We start from the raw sequence: 23759 nt of genomic DNA on the forward strand, positions 1-23759 counted from the left end.
AAAAAAAAAAAATGATAGCTAGGGCCAGCCCCGGTGGCCTAGTGGTTAAGTTCGGTGTGCTCTGCTTCGGCAGCCCGGGTTTGGTTCCTGGGTGTGGACCTACACCACTCGTCTGTCCGTGGCCATGCTGTGGTGGCAGCCCACATACAAAAAGAGGAAGATTAGCAGCGGATGTTAGCTCAGGGTGAATCTTCCTTAGCAAAAAAAAAAAAAAAAAAAAAAAGATAGCTATGTCAACTATTTACCAACAGCCATTGAAAAGGAGGCTATAATGATAGAATTAGGTTAAAAAAAAAAAAACCTAAGAGACTAAGAGACTCACCTAAGAGACTCACCTATAAAGGTCATTTTATTTATTTACAAAGGATTTCTATGGCTGGAGATTTATTTCCTCCCTCACTGAACCACCGCAAACTCCCTTTCCTCCTCCACCTTAGTAACCATGGGGTCCCTGCTGCAGAGAGATTGCTTTTTCTTCCTCTGCACCATCCTCTTTCCCCAAACCCAGAGTTCCAGAAGCCATTACCTACAGAGGTTTCAAATATCAAAAATCCCCTACCTACCTGCCTACAGAAGAGCTAATGTGAGAAACTGAATTTCTGTGTTTTTTAAATTAATTTTTAAAACACAAAAAAGATAAATATGTTACTTAAGAAGGTGAATAACTTACAAATTGGAAGCAGCTCCTGACACTCGGTTCAATGTTACTGCCCCCGAAGGACGCAACTTCACCCAGCTGTCTTGGGATTTGGATAGAATCATGCAGAAGGAGGCCCAGCCTGCGCTGGTCACAAAATCCTGTTGAACTTGCCACTTGCTTAAAAAGGTCTACAAAAGGAAGAATTGCGTCAATTGCAACAATCAAAAGCAGCACCAAGTATACGCTAGCAGAACCTAACAACCAACTCAATTCCAGTACCAATTCTCGAGAGTAGCCAATATTCCCACAGAGAGGGATTACTTACTTCTACTGTACGCTAATCTGGACATTTATTATTTATTTTTATGGATCAAGTTTATCATCATTGTGTATATATGAAGTGTAACAACTTTTAAATAAACTACAGCCCTGCAAGAAATGAGAGATTACATATAGTCTTGACATCTGAATTTTTCCAAAGCCAGAACACAATCCGTTGGGAAATGTTTTACATATAGGACATAACCATTATCATAAAATAAATGTTTTAGCATTAAGAACCATATAACTGGCCCAAAGCACGATCCCCTTTGGACATCAGAGATTAAGAAATGTACCTAAATTGGGACTTCTTTATGAAGTTGTAAGATCACTGAGTTTCTTGTATGTGTTCCCATAGGATGCTATACATATTTGTAAGCAGCTCATATCATTTTACACTGTCAATGATTTAATATGTGTCTGTCCTTTCAGCTGAAGAATGATATCCCCTTGAGGGCAGGACCATATCTTGGTCAACTGTGTACCAGAAGTGTCTAGGGTAGAACAGCAGTACCTGGAGGATAGCAGGTGCCCAATACACAGGGGTTCACAGAATGAATGAACACACCAAACACTTGCAACATATCTTTTGCTCTTGGAAATACAATAATTTTAATCAGACCTTGTATTTAAATAAAAGTTGCCAAAAAAGTAAACCTAAGAAAGCTTTTCCTACTCACAAGTCACTTAAACTCTAAAAATTTAAATATTTTAATGAGATATTTAAGATGGTAATAACAAAATTGAGATCTCACACACAGCGTTTTACCATCTCTCCAATACACACACACAGATGTTTCTTCAAAATTATGAATTATTTTCAAATAGCCCAGTTTGAAGTTAGTTAATGTTTTTGTTTTGCCAACCTCAAAACGTGTTCCCTCTTAGTAGTTATTTGAAACACAGACTCGAAGCTCCCTTAATGATTCAGTTTAGTATGATGACATGCTGCTACTATACCACTGATAAGGTTAGAGGATAAGCTAGCCTATAACAAGTAGCCACAATATTTAAAGGAGGAAAGCCCATAGAAATATTCTATTTTATCCAAAATACATTTTTAAGTGGTTAACACAAGCTGTTGGTTATTTTTCTTTGGTTCTTAGGATGAGAAAACTCAAGTGGACACTACATAAAAGTGAGAGCTAAAAGGGCTTGTGTATTTTGTGGCTTACTCCTAGGGGGGAAATGAGCAGTAGGACACAGAGTGGCTTTGGAGGGATTCGATCTCTTTTATCTCCTGCCTGTCCTTAAACTCAGCACATCTCCTCATCCCTGTGTGGCCAGGCCTTAGGGGAAAAGAGAAAAGACAAGATAGACTAGGTTTGTTTAATATTCCTACCAAGAAGATTTCTTATAAGCATTTAAAGGGGAAGACATGTATAGCCCTTCAAAATGGGAATAAATGGTTGCTTAGTCATCTCAAAAACCACTCCCATAGCATTTGCTTTTAATTTGGATTTACAAATTTTAAGCAGAAGAACCCAACGGCTAATCAAAAGGAAATTCTATAAGGTGATATTTACCCTGTAAGAAATGGCAAGCTGTCTCTCAAATAATAAAATGTTAATCATGTCACAGAATTACATATGTCAGTACAACTTGCAGTAAGATGATTATAAAATAAACAATGTTTCTTGAACGTGAATGCCAGATAGTACACTTTAAATAAGAATCCAAAGACTAGGCAAGTGCACGGATTAAACTTTCACATTTATTCTTCTGACTTATACAAAGGGGTTAGGAAATCAGACTTGATCCTCTAGGAACATGTGTTTCATTCAGACACAGTCAATGTAATGTAAAATAATACTCAGACTGGAGAAGTTAATCCTCATTTTCTATTTAAATACCTGCAATTTAATGTTTGACAGGGAACAGCACAAACCAAATTTTATGACACTCTAAAAGCAGTTCTGCATCTTACGTGAAGAACCTGCTGTCAAATAAGAACACTATGTCATTCCCCATCTAGAACTGGGGTAATTAGCCAACACTGATAAAACAATACAGAGTTAATATACATGACTTACATCTGTACTTGTCTTCCAAATGTGCTTTACACAGAGAAATGATGCCAGTTTTAAAGGACAGGACCCGGATCCTCCCTGTTCGTCCCCTATTATAAATAATCAAACCAGAAAACAATTACTGACACTTTACTAGACAGTGAACACTTTTCAGTTAAGAAAAATTCCTTGGATATGGGAGCTCTATTGACCACTGCTTTATTAAGATTGTTAAGAACTTGTCTGAGTTCATTATCTACTCAGCTAATGACCCAGAATGCGATGGAAATTTGACCAACTTGACCAATGAACATTTACAAAGTTTTCAATTCTTAAAAGCCCTTACTTGAATTGCAAGAGTAGCTCTACACAAAATAGGAAAAAATATCCTTCTATTCATCCATGGAGAGTCACCTGGGTTTAAGTAAGTTGGTAAGTGGAAGAATTACTACTATGCACTAAGCTATTTTGGTTACTGAAGCAAATTACCTACTTTGGTTACTGAAGCCAAAAAAATTGCCAGCAACTAACTGCTCTGCTCTCTTCAAGACTCTTAGATTTTCATCAGCTTGCCCCTTATTGAGAAGAAAATTAATCACTTCAGGCCATATGACACATAATGCAAAATATGCATGTTTATCTCCATAAGAAAAATGATACACTCTATTAGAGAGCATTCAAATATATGATCTTAAAGAGCAATTTAAAAATAACCTATTGCTATATCAGTGTTTTAATATACGTATGCTTTCACTTTACATATAAAGCTGAAATAAACATAATTCAGCATAACCAATTTATTAACAAGTTCATTTTATCCATGGGAAAAAATTAAAAATAAAAATTAACAATTTTTCATTTGGTAGCAAATGTCTTTCAACAATTTTCAGCTTTTATTTGTTATGGAAAGCAACTGAACCTTAGATGTCCGTTAAAAAAAAAAAAGATTTTAGAATAATTCTCCCACCTAGCACTTAGAAACTGCAAAGGATCGGTCCCAATTGTGGTTATTTTTGGTGAACAATATGCTCAATTTTCAACTGGTACAATTTACTAAATCCTTTAGTCAAACAGAAATCCTGGATCTTAATGCATTAACAAAATTACTATCATTGGAAGATTTTGTCTTTTCTTTCTTTAAAAAAAGCAAATCAAAGTTTAACAAATAGACTTGATACAGTAACTCAGATCCTCAAGGAGTTAAAATTGTCCCCAAATAATTTTCAGGCAGGTAGAAGGGAAGTTATATACTCAGAATCCATTCATCTGCAAAGAAAATAGTACCAAAACATATCTGAGGGAAGACCTGAATACAAACCATTATCCAAGCAAATGTAAGTGTAACCCACAATTAAAATCCAATATGTTCAAAGGCTTGGTAGATAATTATCAGATTGCAATAGCCAGGTGATCTTGGAATTTAAAAAGCAATACTTTATCAAAATAACAAAGAAAAAAAGGTATACATTTTAATCCAGGAGGTGGGAGATATCTACAACAAAGGTAAAAGAGTTGATATGCATCTCCTTTCGGAAAACTTTCCCAGATTTCCAAATGGGGATATGTTCTTGTTGACATGTCATACGAGGCATGTAATAATTCTGAGGTCTAAGAAGAATTCAGTCAAAATTAAGACCAATTCCTTCTGCTGTCTTCCTCAATTGTCTTCATTAAGCTCAAGACAAAAATTAGAAATGGGGATCTCTCCTATGTGCAATACAGAAGAAATGAACAGGTGCTCTCTAAGAGAGTGATGAGTGGAGGTGCCAAACTAAAACTTTGTAAAACCTTATTAAAAAAAAAAACTTCCTCAGTTTGAGGGGCTGAATTTGCCACATTAAGGACTTGTTTTCATTTTGTTTGGCTTATCAATTCATAATCTTCTGCAAAAATCTCCTGAGTATCAGCTATCACTATTCAGATCTAGTGACAGATGTGCCAACATCTCCAGGAGCACATCCATTTCTGCCAGTGAGAGGGAGCCACCCCTAAAGTGGATGGAGGAATTCAAAATACACAGGCAAGAAAGGGAAAGAACTAATGGCTACATGTCGACTTATTCTACTATTTGAAAAATGAGTATCTCAGGGTTTTGTTTGTTTTCTAATCTGAGTGCAATCTACCTTCTAGCTCTTACCTCCTAGCTTATCAAAATATTTTTCAGCTCCAATAAATGCAAGAATGATTTATCACAGGGACAGCATTAGGTCACACAGCTTTATGAAACTTTCATCCTGAGGACCATATTTCTAGACTGGGGCCCTGTTGTGATGCTAATTACACCGTCAGCATTCTGGAAACTAAACCTCCTGTGGCAGAGTCTGAAAAAAGCTTGCCATACGTACGTGTCATAAACATTCAGCAGCCAATTGAGACACATATCCACGCAGAGAGGGACGTTGACCAGATTGCTGTGCTCTTGCTCCAGGCGATCATAAATAGTGGTCAAACAATTAATGATCTGCAGGATATCCATGGGCTGGTCATTTTGCTTGAGGTTGTGCTGGTCCAAGGCATCGCATGCAGCTGACAGGCTCAAGAGATCCACTGCAAAAGCCACATAAAATCGCAAGTGATTCGAACGGGAAAAAATCTCTTTTCATTATTTTTCTTTTTCCTTTGAGAATCTTGGGAGGGTTGTCTCATACCCTGTAGTAAACACCAAACCTGAACCCTACTCTGTTGAAAGTGTTTTGTTTTCATCCCTCAGCTCTAAATTGATGAGTTGGAGGGGTATTCAGGATCTAAGGTTGTTCTCGAATCTCACTGGCATTGGGTGAAGATGTGAGCAAAGAGACAGTTTCCATTCCTGAAGTCTTGGGGAATATTTGAGAGTTAAGGGTACCTGTCATGTTCTACGTGAACAGTCATTTCTACCTGAATAAGAAAAGAACTGTTTCACTAGAGATTTTGTAAGAGTTCCTGATAATACATTCTCGTACAGTCGTGCGTCACTTAATGATGGGGATACATTCTGAGAAATGCATTGCTAGGCAATTTTGTTGTTGTGCGAACATCATAGAGTGTACTTACACAAACCTAGATGGTACAGTCTACTACACACCTAGGCTATATGGTACTAATTCTATAGGACCACCATCGTATATGCGGTAGTTCATTGACCAAAACATCATCATGCAGCGCATGACTGTATTAGTATTAGAGAAGGTCAGTTTGATTAATCTGTATGGTTAGGGTTGTGTAAACTCTATTTCCAGCTATGCATTTATAATCATTAAGCCTTTTTCTCCTTGAAATATCAGTCACCTCACAATCTCTCTGCTACCTTAACATTAGGTAAAAAAACAATCAACTTCACTAAAATTTTCTATAGAAAAACTACAGCAACGGCATAATCTATCCAGTTTTCAAACCAAGACGCACTTATTTCTCCTTTCACCTTCAAATTGTATTGTACAATGTACTTTTCAAGTCCTCTAAGAACTTTATAAATGGGAACAGGGTTCCCTTGATCTGAGGGAGTATTTAATAATATGCTGAAAGACAAAAATTTCACAAAAGTGAAACCTCAACCTTGTCCAACATCAGCAAATCGCAAGCTTTACTCCCAAGTGTCATGGAAAGATGCTTTTCTCTAAAGCCAATTTATTAGCCAAATTGGAAATGCAACAACGTGGCTTTTATGACACCTTATACACCTAAGCTCTGGTCTGAATTCTCAGTCCTTTGAGAGAAAGAATCAATAGTAATTAAGTAAATCTCTCACATATCTAGGGGGAGGAGGCAAGACAATTATAAATGTAACTGCAGATAAACATGGGCCATCCCAGTCGGTAAACAGCTTGCCCAATACTAAACAGACACCAATTTAAGGCTTTAATGTACTTTACTTGTTATTTGCAGCTAGTTCTAATTATATGTTAAGGGGGGAAAAAATAGTGGTTAATACCTATGTACGTTAATACCTATGTAGTGCATGTTTTTCTCTTTTAAAAAAGGAAAATAGTAACCTTTGCACTTTCCCTGGAAGCATGAAGGAGACCTGGTGGTGAAAGTGGGAGGTTTTTTTTCTTTGTCTTTCATCCAGGGAGTAAAGCTCCATGCTTCATGTACCAGTTTCCCTAAAATGCTCTGGACAAGCACCCATCCTATGAAAGCAAAGATCCCAGTCCTTTTCCTTAAAGATACTCTCCAGATGAAGAAATGCCCTCTTTCCATGGAAGTCGAGACTTTGTTTAAAGCAGTAGAAAGGAACATGATTTGAGAGGGAGGCAGGTAGGAAAAAGAATAATGAATTAAAAAAATAACAATGCAAACAGGCAGGACGGCGCAAGGAGGGGAGAGTGGAGTGGGGACTGCATGGGAGACCGGACAGAGGTTCAGAGACACAAGACTCAAACTTTCCTTCTCTCTTCTGTGTGCTTGACTTCCTCCCAGGACCCATTTCCAGGTGCAGGTAGTGAGAACATTTAGAAATGCAGCACACCATTTCCATTAGCGGAAGAGAGGAATGGATTTCTTCCAAATACCAATATTCCCAACATGTTTCTTTATATATTAAAGGAAGCTACGGGTGGTTTGAAGTTTCTCTATTATTTTCTTTTTTGTTACTCTGCCTTAATCGTTACAAATATTTTGCTTTATATCCAAGGATACAAGAACTAACAAGTGAGAATTTTTAGACTCACTTTTGTATTTAAAGTCTAATTTACCGGTGTGATGGAAACAAAACAACAGCAAAATTGCATGAATTCCTTTTTACCGGGTCTACTCTTATCTCTGTACAGGTGAATGTGTAACACACAGAACAGAAAATTTGGAGTATAAATAGCTCCAGAGGGAAGCAAAGCAATTGCTCTGAAATAACAGGAGCAGAAGATGACACAGTTAGGAGAGAAATACTGTGCAGTGTGCTCTGCTAAAACCGGATATGGTTAAACACAAGAATGATCCATCAGAGAAGATTGGAGAACACATTTCCCAAAACAAACATATCAAACAGAATTCCACTTTCATGGAACAATTTTTAAAAGACCTCTATTTAAGTATACATAGCTGATACTATGGACTTGAAAAGAGATGAGAAAATCGATAGGGACAATTTAATTGCCACACAGACATACACTTAACTGTTGAAAAACGAGCATCTTAAAGAATACATTGAGATTTTTTGATGAAACATTAAACATGATTAGCTGTTTCTAGAAGCCTCAACAAGCAACCAGCAGACACAATTCTGTGAAACTATCCTTTTATCTTAAGCTAGGAATTTCCATTAAAAAAATATATATATATATCTATATATATAGCTCCATCCATTAGTGTATTCACTAGGGAATATATTTTAAAGCTACATAAAAACCCAAGTATGTCCTAATATACCCTCTCTTTCAAAAAATATTTTTACAGTAGAGGATGCTATAGATTTTGTTGCCACTGAAGGACAGGGATCATTTGGTGGTGCCCCTCCTGCATGTGGGCTGCTGGAGTGAGAGAGGATGGGGACAGAACACAAATGACTGGCTCTCCAGGATCCTCTTTGCTGTGCAGAAAAACTGGAAAATAAAAGTGGGGGATGAGGAAGGGAGACTTAAACACAAGGTTCCCGAGGCTCTGGTTGTGCCTAATCGTTCTCTCACCATTCTAGGTCCAAATGCTAACTCTATTCCTTTCTACATATGCCACAAGGGAGGAGCTGAGGCAGATTTTTTTTTTTTTTTTGTCTTTTAGAGAATCACAGGCTTTAAAACCTAGAAAGCACCTTCAGAATCATTTTGCAGTGGAGAAAACTGAGACCAGCAATAAAAACACTTGCTTTGGGTGTTATGGCAGGACACACAGGTTTTCAGATTCCTTGTAGAGGTACATATTGAAAAGCAGAAAGGTGGGTGGCAGAAGGTATCCTAACAGACTTTACAGAAAAAGAAACCACTCCTCATTCCCTACTAGTAATAATAGTAGGAGAAAAAAGAAACACCAAAAAGTTGGTGAGAACAAATCCCATGGTGCCCACACAACCCCATGCTCATCCCATACAGAAATAATCCTGTAACCTAATTAGTGCAGACAGAGACAGAGGGGGTCATGATGGGATAACTGCTATGTGTTTGCTGACTTTTTTGCCCAGGCAGCAGAAGGCGCCTGTGGGAAGAGGAGGCTGTTGTTGACATCACGCTCTTCTATAGGCAGCTTACTCTTCAAGGCTGAAGGACATTCCAAGCAAATCTTTGCCCAGCAAGAAAGTCAATGCGCTTTGATGTAGTTATCTGTGCTATGAAGGTTAATTCCAGAGGCTCTAGAGCTGGCAGGAGATGTTTTGCTAAAATAGATATACAATGCAGATCCTTGATCAAAGCAATGAAAAGCAGTGACTTACTGTGTTCATGTGTAGCCACGGTTTACATGTTATCACTACTGTTTATTGCTAGCAGTAACATTGGCCATTTTTACCTGATCTCAGTGAGACCCGTGGAGGCCACTGTGTTTGGGACTGGCTACGAAGGAAGAACATGCGCAGGTTTCCAGGAGGCTCTAAAAAAACCTTGCTAAGACTCTAATTTGTGCTCCCTGGTTTCCAAAGTGGTTTGTGCTCACATCTTGATCTAAGAGAGAAAGTGCATCCTGGTATGGCCCTTACAGAGAGCACTTGGAGCTTACAACTGGGCTCTCCGGACCCTACGCGGTGAGGCAGCCTGTGGGTGTGATGCATATCCTCATTTTAATGTTGTTAGTACACTGTAGCCTCTTTCTGTAATGAACTGCAGATTTGTAAAAAAACTGTCATTTGGGTTCTGTGAGTCCTCTTTAGCAACTGAGCCCTAAATGCCACGGCCAGTGCAATTAGTGTCAGAAGTGAGATTGTTTAGAAGACCACCAATTCATTCTTAGCCAAAAATATGGCTAAGATATTATTTCAAAAGATAAAAAGGTGATTCTGATATAAGGGATGAAAATGAACCATTGCAGGTTGCCAAGCTACCCTTGGTTTGAAGTAGCACAGGCTTTGAAATTGGTTATCAATAATACAACTTTCTAGTGGCATCCGGAAATGGCAGAACCTGAACTTCAGGAGCTAATAAAATGGATTCGAAGGGCATTGCAAACTGATGGCAGGTCTGCTAAGAATTCAATTCCTCGGTTGGGTTAGCAAAAGCTTGAGTAGTTCAGGATCTCCTTCCATTGAGCTTCACCCTCTCTGGCCTGCAGGTGGAGTTCCAACCAAAGGAACCTGGGCAACTATCACTTTTGATAAATGGGCTACATCCATGAGACTAATTACAATTAAAAAGATAATTCAAGTGGGGAACTTACATGTGTTCACCATGATTTTCTTTTTCAATGCCATACCTAGTAGTCCCTGGGCTGGGGCTACAATTTAAGAGTCTCAAAGGCTGGTAATATTCTGAAACTAGATATTATGGCTATGAGTTGAAATGTAAGTGCAAGAATTCCACAGGGATTGATGAAATGGATTACTCCTTCCCCACACCTCGCCCAATTGGGGCTGACCGTCACAAATGTTTTGTTGCCCAGAAGACAGGATAACACCATTTTTCTGTACTGAAGAGACTGAAGGGGAAGGCCTGGCCTGTCTTATCTTGCTACCAGCTAAATATGAACTAGCCCAGTGGCAGAACCCAAGGGACATACTTCTTGTGTGGGTAGAAGGTCTGGATTAAAATTAATGATAAGGAAGAAAGGTAAGATTGTTGCTGAAGGGAAGAAAGCCACCAAATGGGTGTTAAAAAGGGAAAATCTAACACAATGTTGGTGCCTAGAAAGAGGCTTAAAATAAGAATAATATGCTCCCTTAGCTGTGACTCAGATGGCCTTTTAAAGAGCCAAGAAGTGAACAGGACAGCTAGCCAATCTATTGACCACACTGGATGAAGAGATGGGAGTTCCAACTGTGACTATGACTCCATGGAACAATAACGGGTTGTCTTTTGGTTCTTGTTTCACAGGATATATCTATTATTAAGCACTTGTGTTGAAAAGTACCCTGTGGGAATATTTACCCAGTCAAATCTTGAGACTCTGATTTATAATAATCTGAATGAACATTGTGTGGCCATTAATCGTGATGATGAAGGTTTAAGAAAGGTATTGGCTATACGGTAGAAGGTTTATCTGCTACACGTCTCATCAGCCATGATATTATGTGTAAAGCAAGTAGCTATTTACCCCCTTATTGTGTGATGAAAGCCACAAATGGGTGGAGGCACAATTGGAACACCTGGATCACTGAGGAAGAATTAAGTTGAACTTGGCGGGCCTACTTCCCTGAGACTGAAAAGCCAGAAATTTGATGTGGATGGTTATAGAAATTTCTGTGACATGCCCAAACCGAAGTCCATTTAGGAGTGACTACTACTCATATGATGTTAGCCTGGGAGACTCAACATTTTGCATCTCAAATTTATCTCCTAGTTATAGTAAAGATATTAGTAGGAAATGCAACAGGTCTGGTGGACCAAAGAGCATGGGACGACTTGAAATAAAAGAACCTTAGGAGAATTAGGAGCCGGGCAACGAACATTTGGCCAGGTAAAATTTGCTTTGAATGAGAAAAGATAAACTGATAGAAAAGAACTCCTAGTGCAAAGGGAGCACTTTGGGGTAATCCAATTCCAGGAAGAAGAATAAGGATGGCAAGCCTCCTAGAATGATAAGTGGAAATGGAACCAATGATACCTGGAGAATGGAACCTACAAGGTGCTCCTTAACAGCTTCAGCACCATGGCTGAGGGCCAACCATTCTTTCCCTAGTGTGCAACTCATGGGTATTGGACAAATTTTAAACAGGACTACAGTGCTTCCCCTGGGACAGAGATGGGTCCTGTTACAAGACCCCTCTCTTTGAGCACCAATATCTGTCAACCGTGTGAACTGAGAAAATTAGTTTGGCTCTGTCCTCAAGATGTTTTGAATTCTGAAAGACCAGAGACCTGGCCTCTAACCTATGTGAAAAATAATGCATGGGAAAAATAGATTTTTGTGGAGGAGGGACAAAATAATTACACTGGTCTCTCGGGCCCCCTTGCTGTGTGAGGCAGCCTGTAGCTGTGGATGCACATCCTGACTTGAATGCTGTTGCCTTTATTGTAGCCTTTTCCTGCAAGAGACTGTAGATTTGTAAGCTATGTTATCGTGGGTCTTGAGAGCTTTCTTTAGCAACCCAACCCTGTCTAATGCCACACTCAAAAGGTGAGGTGCATTTACCAAGAAAGGAGCACATCGTTCACCTGGTTTGTCACGGTGAGGGTGTGTTCAGCAGCTGTGCCTTTATTCAGACGACTCCAGGCTGTACAAAATCTCTCTACTGTGTGATTTAGTTGCTGAACAGAAGCAAATTGTTCTCTATTTCTTGTTTGCAGAATATTTGTCACATTTATCAACTGCAGTATATTTAGCCCTATGGTTTGGGCTCTCTCCAACCCACCACACACTAATAAACTAAATACACATGCTTTGTTAAGTGCATTTTTATTTCTGCTCTTAGAAGTTGGCTATATTTTTAATGTTAGAAGCCACACATCTATAGGATGTCATCAGAACTACAGAAGGAAACAGAAAAAGCTTAGATTATCTTCTTCATAACTTTCAATGGAGTATCAGCCATATGAACCACCTTATAAATCCTTCTTACCAAGATTTTCTCTTTGTCTCTGCTTTTCTGTCGAGCTTAATTTTCATTCACAATGTGTTGAAAGGCAGTATAGAGTCATGCAACATTAAACGGATTATAAACTGGGGACATTATAGGCCAATGGTGATGCTCTCCACTTAAATAGCAAATTCTCTATAGTGGATAAAATTGTGTTATTCAGGTTTCCGCAATATTGAAGCTTTGACAGTGAAGTGAAAAAATAAGACCAAGTGCTAAATAGCAGTAGCTCTGCCTATTTTCTAAGGCATCTGTAATTCAAACTCTTCACTGGCATCAGGAAATCATTGAGATAACATCATTAATTTTCATTAAAGTAAGAGTTAGTGGAAGTGACCTTTGGTTGGAAAAGCTAACCAGGACAAGTTTTATTTGCCTGTACCACAGACAATAGCTCTTTATCATGGCTTTGCAGGCATAGAAATGACAAAAGGGCTGGAAGATAAACCTAAGCAAATGTAAAATTAAGAGGAAATTCTTATATCATCTACTGAACAGTTAGCTAAGTAATATGACTACACATGTTTTCAATAATAAAAGGATTGGTGAACTCTTCATTCTATATTCATACTACACATGGACCCCTCCTACCATTCTTAAGAATCCAGTACTTAATTTAGATAAATACACCCTAATTTTGCTGTACCTAAATCTTTTTCAAATATGAGAAAAGTCATGCTCAGAAAGGAAGTGCTGAGAATTTCAAATCTGCTTAAAAGTGGAAATTCTACATTCAGAGCTTAACTTTATTACAAGATTATAACCCCAAATGGCCAACATTTTTTATGACATCAAATTCCCCAATTTTCCCAACGTTTATCGGAAATTTAACATAAATGGAAATGATAGAAAATGAGACACATTTGTGAATAGAATTATTTTTTAACAGGAGAAGTGAACAATGCCTAAATCCAAGGTCAAAAGGAATGTTATGGAAAGGGACAGTCATTATAAGGTTTTCCATCTCGTCTATTTCTGGGCTTTTTCAAAGGCTAACCTGGAGCAGCTGATTATCTCTTTTGAACTTTTAGGATCTCACAGGAATATTCTATATACTATAGCACTTTACAATAACCAGTTCATAATTACCCCTTTATCAATGGAAAGTAGTATCTCTGGGATGGGGCAGGGCCAGGAGAAGAAAAAGAGGCAGAAGACTCTCCACCCAGCCCTCTGACTTCGCCCCGCCCCAAACTGCCTCTTTCCAGCTCTGGTACATTAACAGGTCCCTAAGGAAATCCTAGGCCTGCGGAGCCCTTTAAAAACCACTTAAATTTGGCAGCTATATAGCTGAAAAATGATAGCTTGAGACTATAAGCTATAAGGAAATGGAAGCCTAAATTTACTTTCATTCATGCATTCATTCCATGAAAACATATCAAACCCTACTCTGTGCCAGGCTTTGTACTAAGCATTGGAGAGACCAAGATGAAGAGGAAAAGCCTACTCTCTCCTTCCGAATAATTCCACTTCTCGGATGTTTCTTCTCCAACTCTGTGTAAAAAAACCACACACCAGCGACCCTCTTTGTCCATCTTATTGCTAGCCTCCGCAGACCCCCGTGGTCAGACCCCTTCATTCCTGAAGACTTGACAGCCAGGGTTCACAGTCCTTCTCTCCTCTCTTCCCCAGTACTGGCCCCAATTCTGGATGATTTCAACATTGGCATGGATGACTCATGTATCACTCTAGCCTCTCAGTTCCTTAACTTCTTATTTCATCTCCATGGAGATTCACATCTACTCCACCTCTGCCACCCACTCAAATGGTCATATCCTAGACCTAATCACCTGGAACTGTTCCACTTCCGAAACCATGTTTAGCTATGCTACTCTCTGACCACAGCTTCTTGGCCTTCCAGTTACTTCCGCACGACCTCTACCTCTACCTCTACCTCCCTGAACAGTTAGCCTCTTGATCCTTCTACCTCCTAACCACCAGCTTCCATCTGAATTCATAGCTTCTCCTACCCAACAAGGACTGGACAGACATCACTTTAAATACTTAACCACTCTTTTGCCCAAATCCTCACTTCTCTGGCCCAGCTGTCCTCTGCCTGCCCTGGGACAGAGCCATTCAGCTCCTGACTGCTGGGTGTGCCTGGAGAAATACCACAGCCCTACAGATTCGTGCTGCTGTAGAATACTCAGCCAACTCTGGGCTCCATAATGCTGCTTCTCAAATTAGCCCTCTCTCTTGTTCTCCACAAAGGTAAGCCCAACTTCAACTTCATCACCTTCTACTGTTAAGTGCAGCACAGGAACTCTCCTCCACCTTCACACGGAAAACAGAAACCTCTACATGGGCATCCCTCACCTTCCTGCCACCAAGTCTCGTTAGTTACCTGGCCCTGCACAGATCCTTTCCTCGGCCCCACCTGTTCCAGTGGAAGAGAGGTGCCCCTTCCTTCTCTTGGGTTCTGGATTACCTGCCTCTATCTTCTGAGAACTCACATTTTTTTAATTCTCCCGTCTTGAGCCAATAATTTCAATCTTGTCCTCTCCTTCTCATATTCATTAAATAGACCCAAGTATCTCTCAACTTATATGTACGTACAGTTCATTAATTCCTCAGCCCCTTCCAGCTAACTACCACCCCTCTTCCCTCCGCTTCACAACTAAATTTCTCCAAGAACTGTCCATACCAACCGTCTTTACATCCCCATTTTTGATTTAATTTTAAGCCCACTTCATCACCTCCACCGTGCCCCTAAAATCTCACCAAAGTTAGTAAGGACCTCCTTGTTGCTAAATCCAATGGGCACTTTCGCCAACTTCATCCTGACCTGCCAGCAACATCTGACCCTGGTGGCAGGCCCTTTCTTCTTTCTTCCCATGCAGTATGTGGCACTATAACCTCTTGGTGTTCTCCTTCTCCCACGCTGGCCATTCCTTTGCAGTGTCCTCTGTATACTGTTCATGCTTGGTCTTAAATACTCTTCTTACTCTACACTCTCCCTGAGCATCTACATGCTGACGGTTCCTAAATATTATTTTTATATTTCTCTTGAGCATCACAGCTTTATGTCCAACTCTACCAGGCAAGTCCACCGTTCACCCAAGCCAAGCACCGAAGTATCTTCCTTGATTCCGCCTCACCCACCAAATCAAATGAATCACTAAGACCTGTCAATTCCATCTCATTAGTATTTCTCAATTCTCTCTACTTCTCTCCATTCCTTGTCTGCCAATTCAGGCCACCATGTTGCTAGTTTAGATTACTGAAACTGCCCAACGAGTCTCTCTCCCATCAGTTGCACAACTCGGCCGCCCCCACCCCCCCACCCGGAATCCACGCTCTATTCCATAGCAAGAATGAGCTTTGTAAATGAAAATCCCATCATGTCATCCCCCTGCATGGCTCGCCAATGACCACTAAATTCTTTACTTAAGTTTAAAAAGCCTTTCACAGTCTGCTTCCAGCTTCTCTCTCCAGCCAAATATTTCACCATAACTCCTCCCTGGAACTCTGTGCTTTAGCCAGGCTAAAGTATTTTCAGTTCCTGAATGCACCTCTGGACTCCACGCCTCAGCACATGCTATTCCTTCTGACGAGAACACTTCCTAGAGTGAGCGCTACTTACCCTTCTGGACTCATGTAGCTTAGACATCGCCTCTTCAAGCAAACCTCTCTGAACCTCACCCCTCACTTTATTTTTTACAGACTGTAGAGGTTCTTGATGATCTTACACACATTCACCTATGTCTTCAGACCTATGGACACCCTATATATCCCTCATTAGACTGTAAGTTCCATCAGGGTAGGGACTGTGCCTGTCTGTTTCATGGTCATATCATCAACATACATGGTTACTCAAACAATATTATACTATAATTCACTTTGCTAATACAGATAGTTACATAAACTATCTGATGAAAAGATAGAGGTGTTTGACACTTCAGGATTTTTCCCACTGATGTACGATGTTTAGCAAAAGCAGAAAAACAATCTTGTCATCTTTCTTCTATCACAGCTTTTATCTGAACATTAGCATTCAAGCTAAAAAAAAACCCCACACATCTGTGAGCTTTAGTTTGGATAAGGCAATCTAGTACTGATACAAATACAATTTGTAAAAAGAAGAAATAAAGGTAGAATAGGAGGAGATAATTCAAGTTTCATAAAGATAATTCTGGATGCCAATGCCATTAGCTGGAAAATAAAAATTACCAAGATCTTGTCAATTCAACATCAGTAGCTAAGGAATGGTGACAGGAATGATTCTCAACAATATCACAGAATAGTCTAGGCCAATACTAGGACAAAGATACTTTACAAAAAATGAATTCTATGTTACAGCTGGACTTGTGACAGCTATTTCTCCCCTCTCCAAATGAAAATACTGCTGACCCACTTTTTTTTTAAGCAAAGAGTAACTATCAGATATTTCAAGCACTGGTTAATACTTACAACAAAGGGCCTTCTGCAGTCTTCGGAGTTTCATGGCAGTCCTATAAGCTGAGAACCTGACATTATTCAGGTCAGCTGAAGAAAAAAGAGGGAAAACAAAGACCAGTTGTTATTTCATCAGAAAACATGGACAAAAACTCCCAATGATTTGCCAACAGCTACAACAACAACAAAAATAGGCTAGGAGAAAAAAATCTCTAGTATATGCCCCAAGTTTTGGGAGGTGAAATTCTGTCAACGTGGGGAAAGAAAAAAAAAAATGTCTTTTTGTGCTTTGACAATCAGGAAAGCTAAGTTCCATGAAGGACTACAGTGGCGTAGCCTGCAGGGCATTCATGTAGTCCTCGCTCCCAAAAGGGAAAAGAAGGACAGGTATGCTTTTTCCTCGACTGTAATCTTGGTTCTATTGTAGTGAATCTTGGCTACACAAGATTAAAGAGAACAAGGAAAATATTATCGAAATAGCTATGAAATCTTAGCAAACCATCAAATTGCAATGTAACATTTTTTTATGATTATAAAAGTTAAACATGCTCACTGTGGAAAACTTAGAAATTAAAGGAAAATATAAAATCAGTAAACAAATCATCCATAATCCCAGTACCCAAAGATTAACATTGTTAACATTTTGAGTATTACTTACTCAACATATGTGTGTGTCTGTTTGTGTGAGATGTCTTTTAAAATATAACCGAGATTAAAATAAACATTTAGCTTTATATTCTAAGGTGCAATCATTCTAATATTCAGCACAGATTAACAGCTCAACAATTTCTGCTACTGCGGTTTCTACAGTCACCTGTCTATCAAGTCTCACCTCATCTCACCTAGCAGGAAGCTACATGTAGATCAGACGCCCTTGCTCAAGTCTGTGCAAGCCTTGATATACACTGGGCTGTCTTTCTTTTCTAGCATTTCTGTGTATTTACGTTTCAGGAACCCAACTCCAAAAAGCTCCTTGAAGACAAGTACGCTGTCACCTACTTCTGTCATATTTCCCAGCGACATAATATATGACTGCTCTCTAAAAAGCAGCTCTAACACAGCTTGGGGACTGATTGACCGACTGAATGAATAAATGAACAAAAGAATGAAAGAAAGAAAGAAACACACTGGCAAATATGGCTAACTGCCATAATTAGATGGCACCCACAAAATCAATTCTATTTGGGGCTTAGTAAAAGGAAATAATTTAATCCATATCCAAGTCACTTGGGTCAACATTATTAGCTTTATGGCCTTTGCAGAGACCAAATATAAAAACCTGAATTGAAATTAGGGGGAAGAAAAACAGTGTCTGCCATTTACTTTAAAACATGCAGTGTAAAAAGTCAAAAAGACTGACAATACTAAATGTTGACAAGGATGTAGAGCAACTGGAACTCTCATACGCTGCTGGGGGGAATGTAAAATAGTACGACCACTTTGGAAAGCCTGTTTAGCAGTTTCTTATGAAATTAAACACACATTTATCTTATGACCCAAATATTCTACTCCTAGATATTTACCCAAAGGAAATAAAAACATGTCCACAAAAAGATGTGTAAATGAATGTCCACAGTAGGTTAATCCATAATAGCCAAAAACTAGAAACAAACAAATAGGAGAATGAATAAACAAACTGCAGAATAGTAATGCAATGGCATACTACTCTGCAATAAAAAGGAACTAACTACTGATAAAGCAACAATGTGAACTGATCTGAAAAACATTATATTGGGTAAAAGAAGCCAGACACAAAGAGTAAATACTGTTTGATTCCATTTATATGAAATTCTAGAACAGGCAGATCTCACCTATAATGACCAAAAGCAGACAGATGGTAGCCTGGAGTGGGGTGGCGGTGGGTAACTGACCGCAAAGAACACAAGGGTATTTTTTTGGTGACTGAAATGTTATATATCTTGATGGGTGTGGAGGTTACATGAGTGTGTACATTTGTCAAAACTCAAACTGTACACTTAAAATGGATGCATTTTATTGTGTTTAAATTATGCCTTAATAAAGGAGGTGGTAAGACTTAAAAAGAACCCTCATATGGACAGTACAATATGATGTATGTGTGTGTTAGCTTAAGCTACACTGCAGGGGTGGTCAGTTGTGTTAATCAGGAATGCACACTCCAGGGGTGGTTAGCCAGCAATTAATCAAAAAGCCTCACTCTAGAGGTGGCCACTGTAAGTGCTTCAGCTATATTCAGCTCCTATTACACCAGGGGTTTCATTAATTATCCTAATTAATGTCAGATGGTCTTGCATTGGTGATATTAGTGGTTTGCAAAATATGAGGACCGTCAAAAAAAGTTTAGAGGGCCGGCCCCGTGGCTTAGCGGTTAAGTGCGCGTGCTCTGCTGCTGGCGGCCCGGGTTCGGATCCCGGGCGTGCACCGAAGCACCAATTCTCCAGCCATGCTGAGGCCGCGTCCCACATACAGCAACTAGAAAGATGTGCAGCTATGACAGACAACTATCTACTGGGGCATTGGGGAAAAAGTAAATAAATAAAATCTTTAAAAAAAAAAAAAAGTTTAGAAACATTGCCGGCTCTTACATTAACAGGGTGTGAGAAGAGTCTAGCAGGCCCTCCACCTTTAGACACGGTGCCCTAGGACAGATTTCAAAATATCGCACTGTGGTTCACTGGATTCTTGGTTGCCTGAATTCAATTAGATGGTTGACAGAATCCTGCTGTTTTAGCAATGGTTCTCAAACTTGAGCATACATCACCTGGAGGGCTAGTTAAAAATACAGATTTCCAGGCCCCACTCCCAGATTTTCTAATTCTGTAGGTCTGGGGAGGGCCTGAGAATCTGCATCTCTAACAAGTTTCCAGATGCTGCTGATCCGGCGCACACTTTGAGAACTACTGTGTTAGAGGTGTGGACTGTGACCTTCTGAAGCCAAGCACTCAAAAAGACAGAGCTGTGACTTCATTGTGCCTTTGGCATAGGCTTAAGATTGTTTTGCGCCCTGTGGCTAATAAATGTTCCGTATGTGACAGAGCTTATTCTGAGGCTTGCTTTCATTATAAACTGGTAGCCAAGATGTAGATAAGAGGGCAGCCTTCAAACTATGTCTAACCACGAGAGGCTACCAACACCTACCAAAGCGAACCTGTGTGGGTCCTTGTTACCCAAAGTGTGAGTCAAGGACCAACAGCATCAGCATCTCTTTGGAGCTTGTCAGAAATGCAGACTCTCAGGCCCCATCCAGATCTATGAATCAGAATCAACATTTTAACAAGATCCCCAGGTGATTCATATGAACCTTCAAGTACAATCAGCCTTTAATTGTACCTTTTAATAAAGTTTCTTGTTCCATGTTGTTCAAGTTCAGGTATAAACTCTGTATAAAGACCTGTGCTGTCTTTTGTTTTTCTATCTTCCTACATTCCATTTTGTGGGTTTTTAGGAGATTATTTAATGACTATTAGAGTCAATTAGACCAAAAACTCACCTCTGGGATACATTTGTAGACCTCTTGTTTATGATGAACACCAACAAAAGGTATTAAATAAATTAAAAGTATCTAAAAGTGTCTTGAAAGGCTATAGGTACAGATTCCTTCTCCTTGAAGTGAATTATCTTTTCCCTGGACCTTGTTCTCTGGTGAGGAGAAATTGATTTATCTGGGTCCCTCTGACTGTCCTTCATTCTCTCTCTCCCCCAAGAGTCGTAGTTCTTCCTTTGTCTCTTTTCCCCAGTCATCATTGCTTATCTTTTTGGGTGATCTCAGCCAACTCACGGTATGAGTTGTCTTGTGGCACTAATCCATGAGAAACTAATTCCTGTCCTCCCCTCCAGACTGGTGTAACACCATTCACCAGTACAATCACCAGTACAACCATTCACCAGTCCCTATACTTGCTAGTGCAGAGTTCCTTCACACACACTCATAAATGAGTGCCTTTGGCTCTTTATAAAATAAGCAACGTAGGGACACAGAAATGCACTTCAAGTATAGACCACTTTCCCCTTAACATCAGCCTATAGCAGTTTCCAAGGGATAGGATTCCAACTCCAAATTTCCTTTCATTCATTTACTTATACAAAAGTGTGGAGTGTGAACTATGTGCCAATCAAACATCTTGGCAGAAGATACTGGCAAGAACTTTCTCTTCTTTTTCCCTTTCTTTCCAATCCTCCTTTTCAATTGCCTCTTAACTCACTGGTCTAGTTTCCTAATATCTTCCTTCTTCATGAAACTAAGATCCCTCTCTTATGACCCCTATTCTACCCCCCTTTCTAATTTTCCTGGGTCTATTCAGAACTCAGAACAAATGGTCTAAATGAGGTCAGAAGCTCCATCCAAATCTCACAGTTCATACCCAGAATTGGCAAATCCCAGGAGCTACAGATCAAGTGGGAGAGGCAAGGACGATCTGATTCTTTCAGGGCGTGGTTCACCGTGGAATACTATCAGAGACAATCATCTGGAACATTCCTGCTCTAGCAGTGCTCTCAGCTTCCCTAAAGCAGTTCAAACTTTCTTCCCTTCCAAATCCTTCTATCTATGGCATATTCTGCCTCAAGTTAATCCTGACACCATCTCTGCATACCCTCAACCCACTGCAGGGAACAAGCCTTCTGCCACCAGTTTTCTATGCACCATGGTCCAACTAGTTCTCCAACAGTGATTCAGCAACACCAGAAGAAAGTAGCAGGGAAAATGTCTAGTTTTCATCACAATGCAACAGAAGCCATACAAATTTATAGCCAGTAATCATCAGTGAATTGCAGTGGAGTTCTGGTGTCTTAAAAGTGTTCCTCAAGAGAGTTAGCCATCTGCGTTGTTTGAGTCTACATGTGTTGCTAGGAATCTGCAGCACCACTCCCTCTGGTTTACAGCTGGAAGAGATAAGTCTCTGCCTTGTGAAAGTGTGTAGGATCTGCACAGAAACTTCAAGATGCACTACAGCTGTGGACAATGTGACATTGTCCTGGGCTGAGGCTGGAACTGACCTTGTAGCTAAAATATGCATGCAGAATAAAGCTGAAGTCCCCCATCCCCATCCCCCATGGGAGGCTGGTCTCCACTTTCCCTGGGAGCTGCCTTTCCAGGACCCTGATCCAAGTTGTAATGAGCTCACTAGCTCTCACAACCGGAACTCAAGAGGAATGAGACTATCCAAGAAATGGGTTACACAATGTTTCCATGGCAGCTGGTAGAAAGCGCATTTCAGAAGGATAAAAATGCTGAACCGTACATTCCTCTTCATGACTTGAATTATTTTATCCAGGGCTGATTCAAGTCTAAAAATAGAGAAATCTACAAACTTAAGGAACAAGGGCAAATATCAAACCATCTACCCTCTCAAGTCGAATCAACAGCTACCAAAGTGATGGTCCATCTGGCTTTTATTTTGAGGTACAAAACAATACATTTCTTTGCCCCTTTGTTTAGCCTATGAATTTCTCTTGACTTTGGTAAATATTTCTGTTTTACAATTTTTACCTTCATTCAGTGGAAGGTAGTGGTGGAAGGCGTCAAATTCACCAAAGAAGAGGAATGACCGATCAAGTTCGAGTCACAAATATGCACATTAGACATGCTCTTGCAAAAATAGTGAAAAACACCTCAGCATGTTAAGGTCATGGGAAAATTTGGAAAATATTATAGAAAGAAAACATTAAGCCCCTTCATTTACATTTTACAGCTGGTTTCTGCCTTTTAATCACACTTCAAAACTCCTGCTATCTATGACCGAACTGAGGTCTAGAATTTAAAACAAGGAGTATTTCAGTCCAGCTTTCCAATGGCTTGTGGAGACTTTTTGGAAAGGCCCAAAGGTTCAGTATGTTTATCTATTAGGTAGAAAGAATGATAATGACCTCACAAACTTAATGAATGGAAAGAGCTGGAAGGCTAAAGATTATTCCAACAGATAAATTAGTGTTGCGGTCTTTGTTTCTTCCTACCAACTCTAATTCCCAGAAGAAATTTAATCCAAATCACTCAGGTGGTCATGAGTGAAAAATAAAATTTAGAGGAAGTATGATTATTTTTTTAGTGCAATTGCAACTTCAGTGTTTGGCATACGGTGTGAATTAAACTACTATTGCATGTCTATTTTAATAATTTCCCAAATTTTCCAAAGAATCCAAAACAAAGCAGTCTCCCCCCACACCTCTTCTATTATAGGAAGGTGGCAGATTTTAAAATATAATAATATATCTCTGGTTCCCCAGCCTTATTCTTCCTATTGTGTTCTAATGGACTCTCCACAAGGCAAGTGTTATTCTTGCCAGCTCCAACTCACTAGAACAGACAAGAACCACAGGCCTTAATGAGGCTTGAGATAAAATGAGTAATTTAAACCAAGTCCAGCTTGAAAGCAAATCGAGCCAAGATGTCTAGGCTTCAGAAGTTTTAGAGTGTAATGTAGAATTATCAAGAACTCTTCAAGAACAGAGAAGATTTCTGGAACATATCTTTAAAGAATTAGCCAAGAAAAAAGAGGTCCATTAACACATTATACCTGACCTATAATTTTTTAGATATATTTGAGGCCTTTTAAAATCTAAACCTATTAAAACCTCATCAGCAACATAGAGCTTCAGTTAAATGGGGAAAAAATAAACCTACACAGAGATAAATAGGAATTACACATTCCTACTTGCATGAACTGCAGAAAGTGGAGACTGTGAATTTACAATTACTTTCAAGTTATGTTTCCAGGTGTGAAATGGTGTTACTTATTTGTTACCAGTGACTCTAGAATTCTAAAAAATGAAGAGAAGCAATCAAGTACCC

At 39.5% G+C, this 23759-nt stretch overlaps 1 protein-coding gene across 6 annotated transcripts in view; it reads right to left on the minus strand.

Annotated features, from left to right (window-relative positions):
* DMD (dystrophin) overlaps window positions 1-23759 on the minus strand; it is a 743617-nt gene that overhangs the window by 86436 nt on the left and 633422 nt on the right. For all 6 annotated transcript variants that reach the window (XM_058535613.1, XM_058535611.1, XM_058535614.1 and 3 more), the window contains 4 exons: window positions 17009-17083; window positions 5316-5517; window positions 2995-3080; window positions 671-828 (listed from right to left, as the gene is read on the minus strand). In XM_058535613.1, the coding sequence (XP_058391596.1) occupies window positions 671-828; window positions 2995-3080; window positions 5316-5517; window positions 17009-17083 (521 nt within the window). The remainder of the gene's footprint in view (window positions 1-670; window positions 829-2994; window positions 3081-5315; window positions 5518-17008; window positions 17084-23759) is intronic.

This window comes from Diceros bicornis, chromosome X (genome assembly GCF_020826845.1).
Source record: "Diceros bicornis minor isolate mBicDic1 chromosome X, mDicBic1.mat.cur, whole genome shotgun sequence".
Taxonomy (NCBI): Eukaryota; Metazoa; Chordata; class Mammalia; order Perissodactyla; family Rhinocerotidae; genus Diceros; species Diceros bicornis.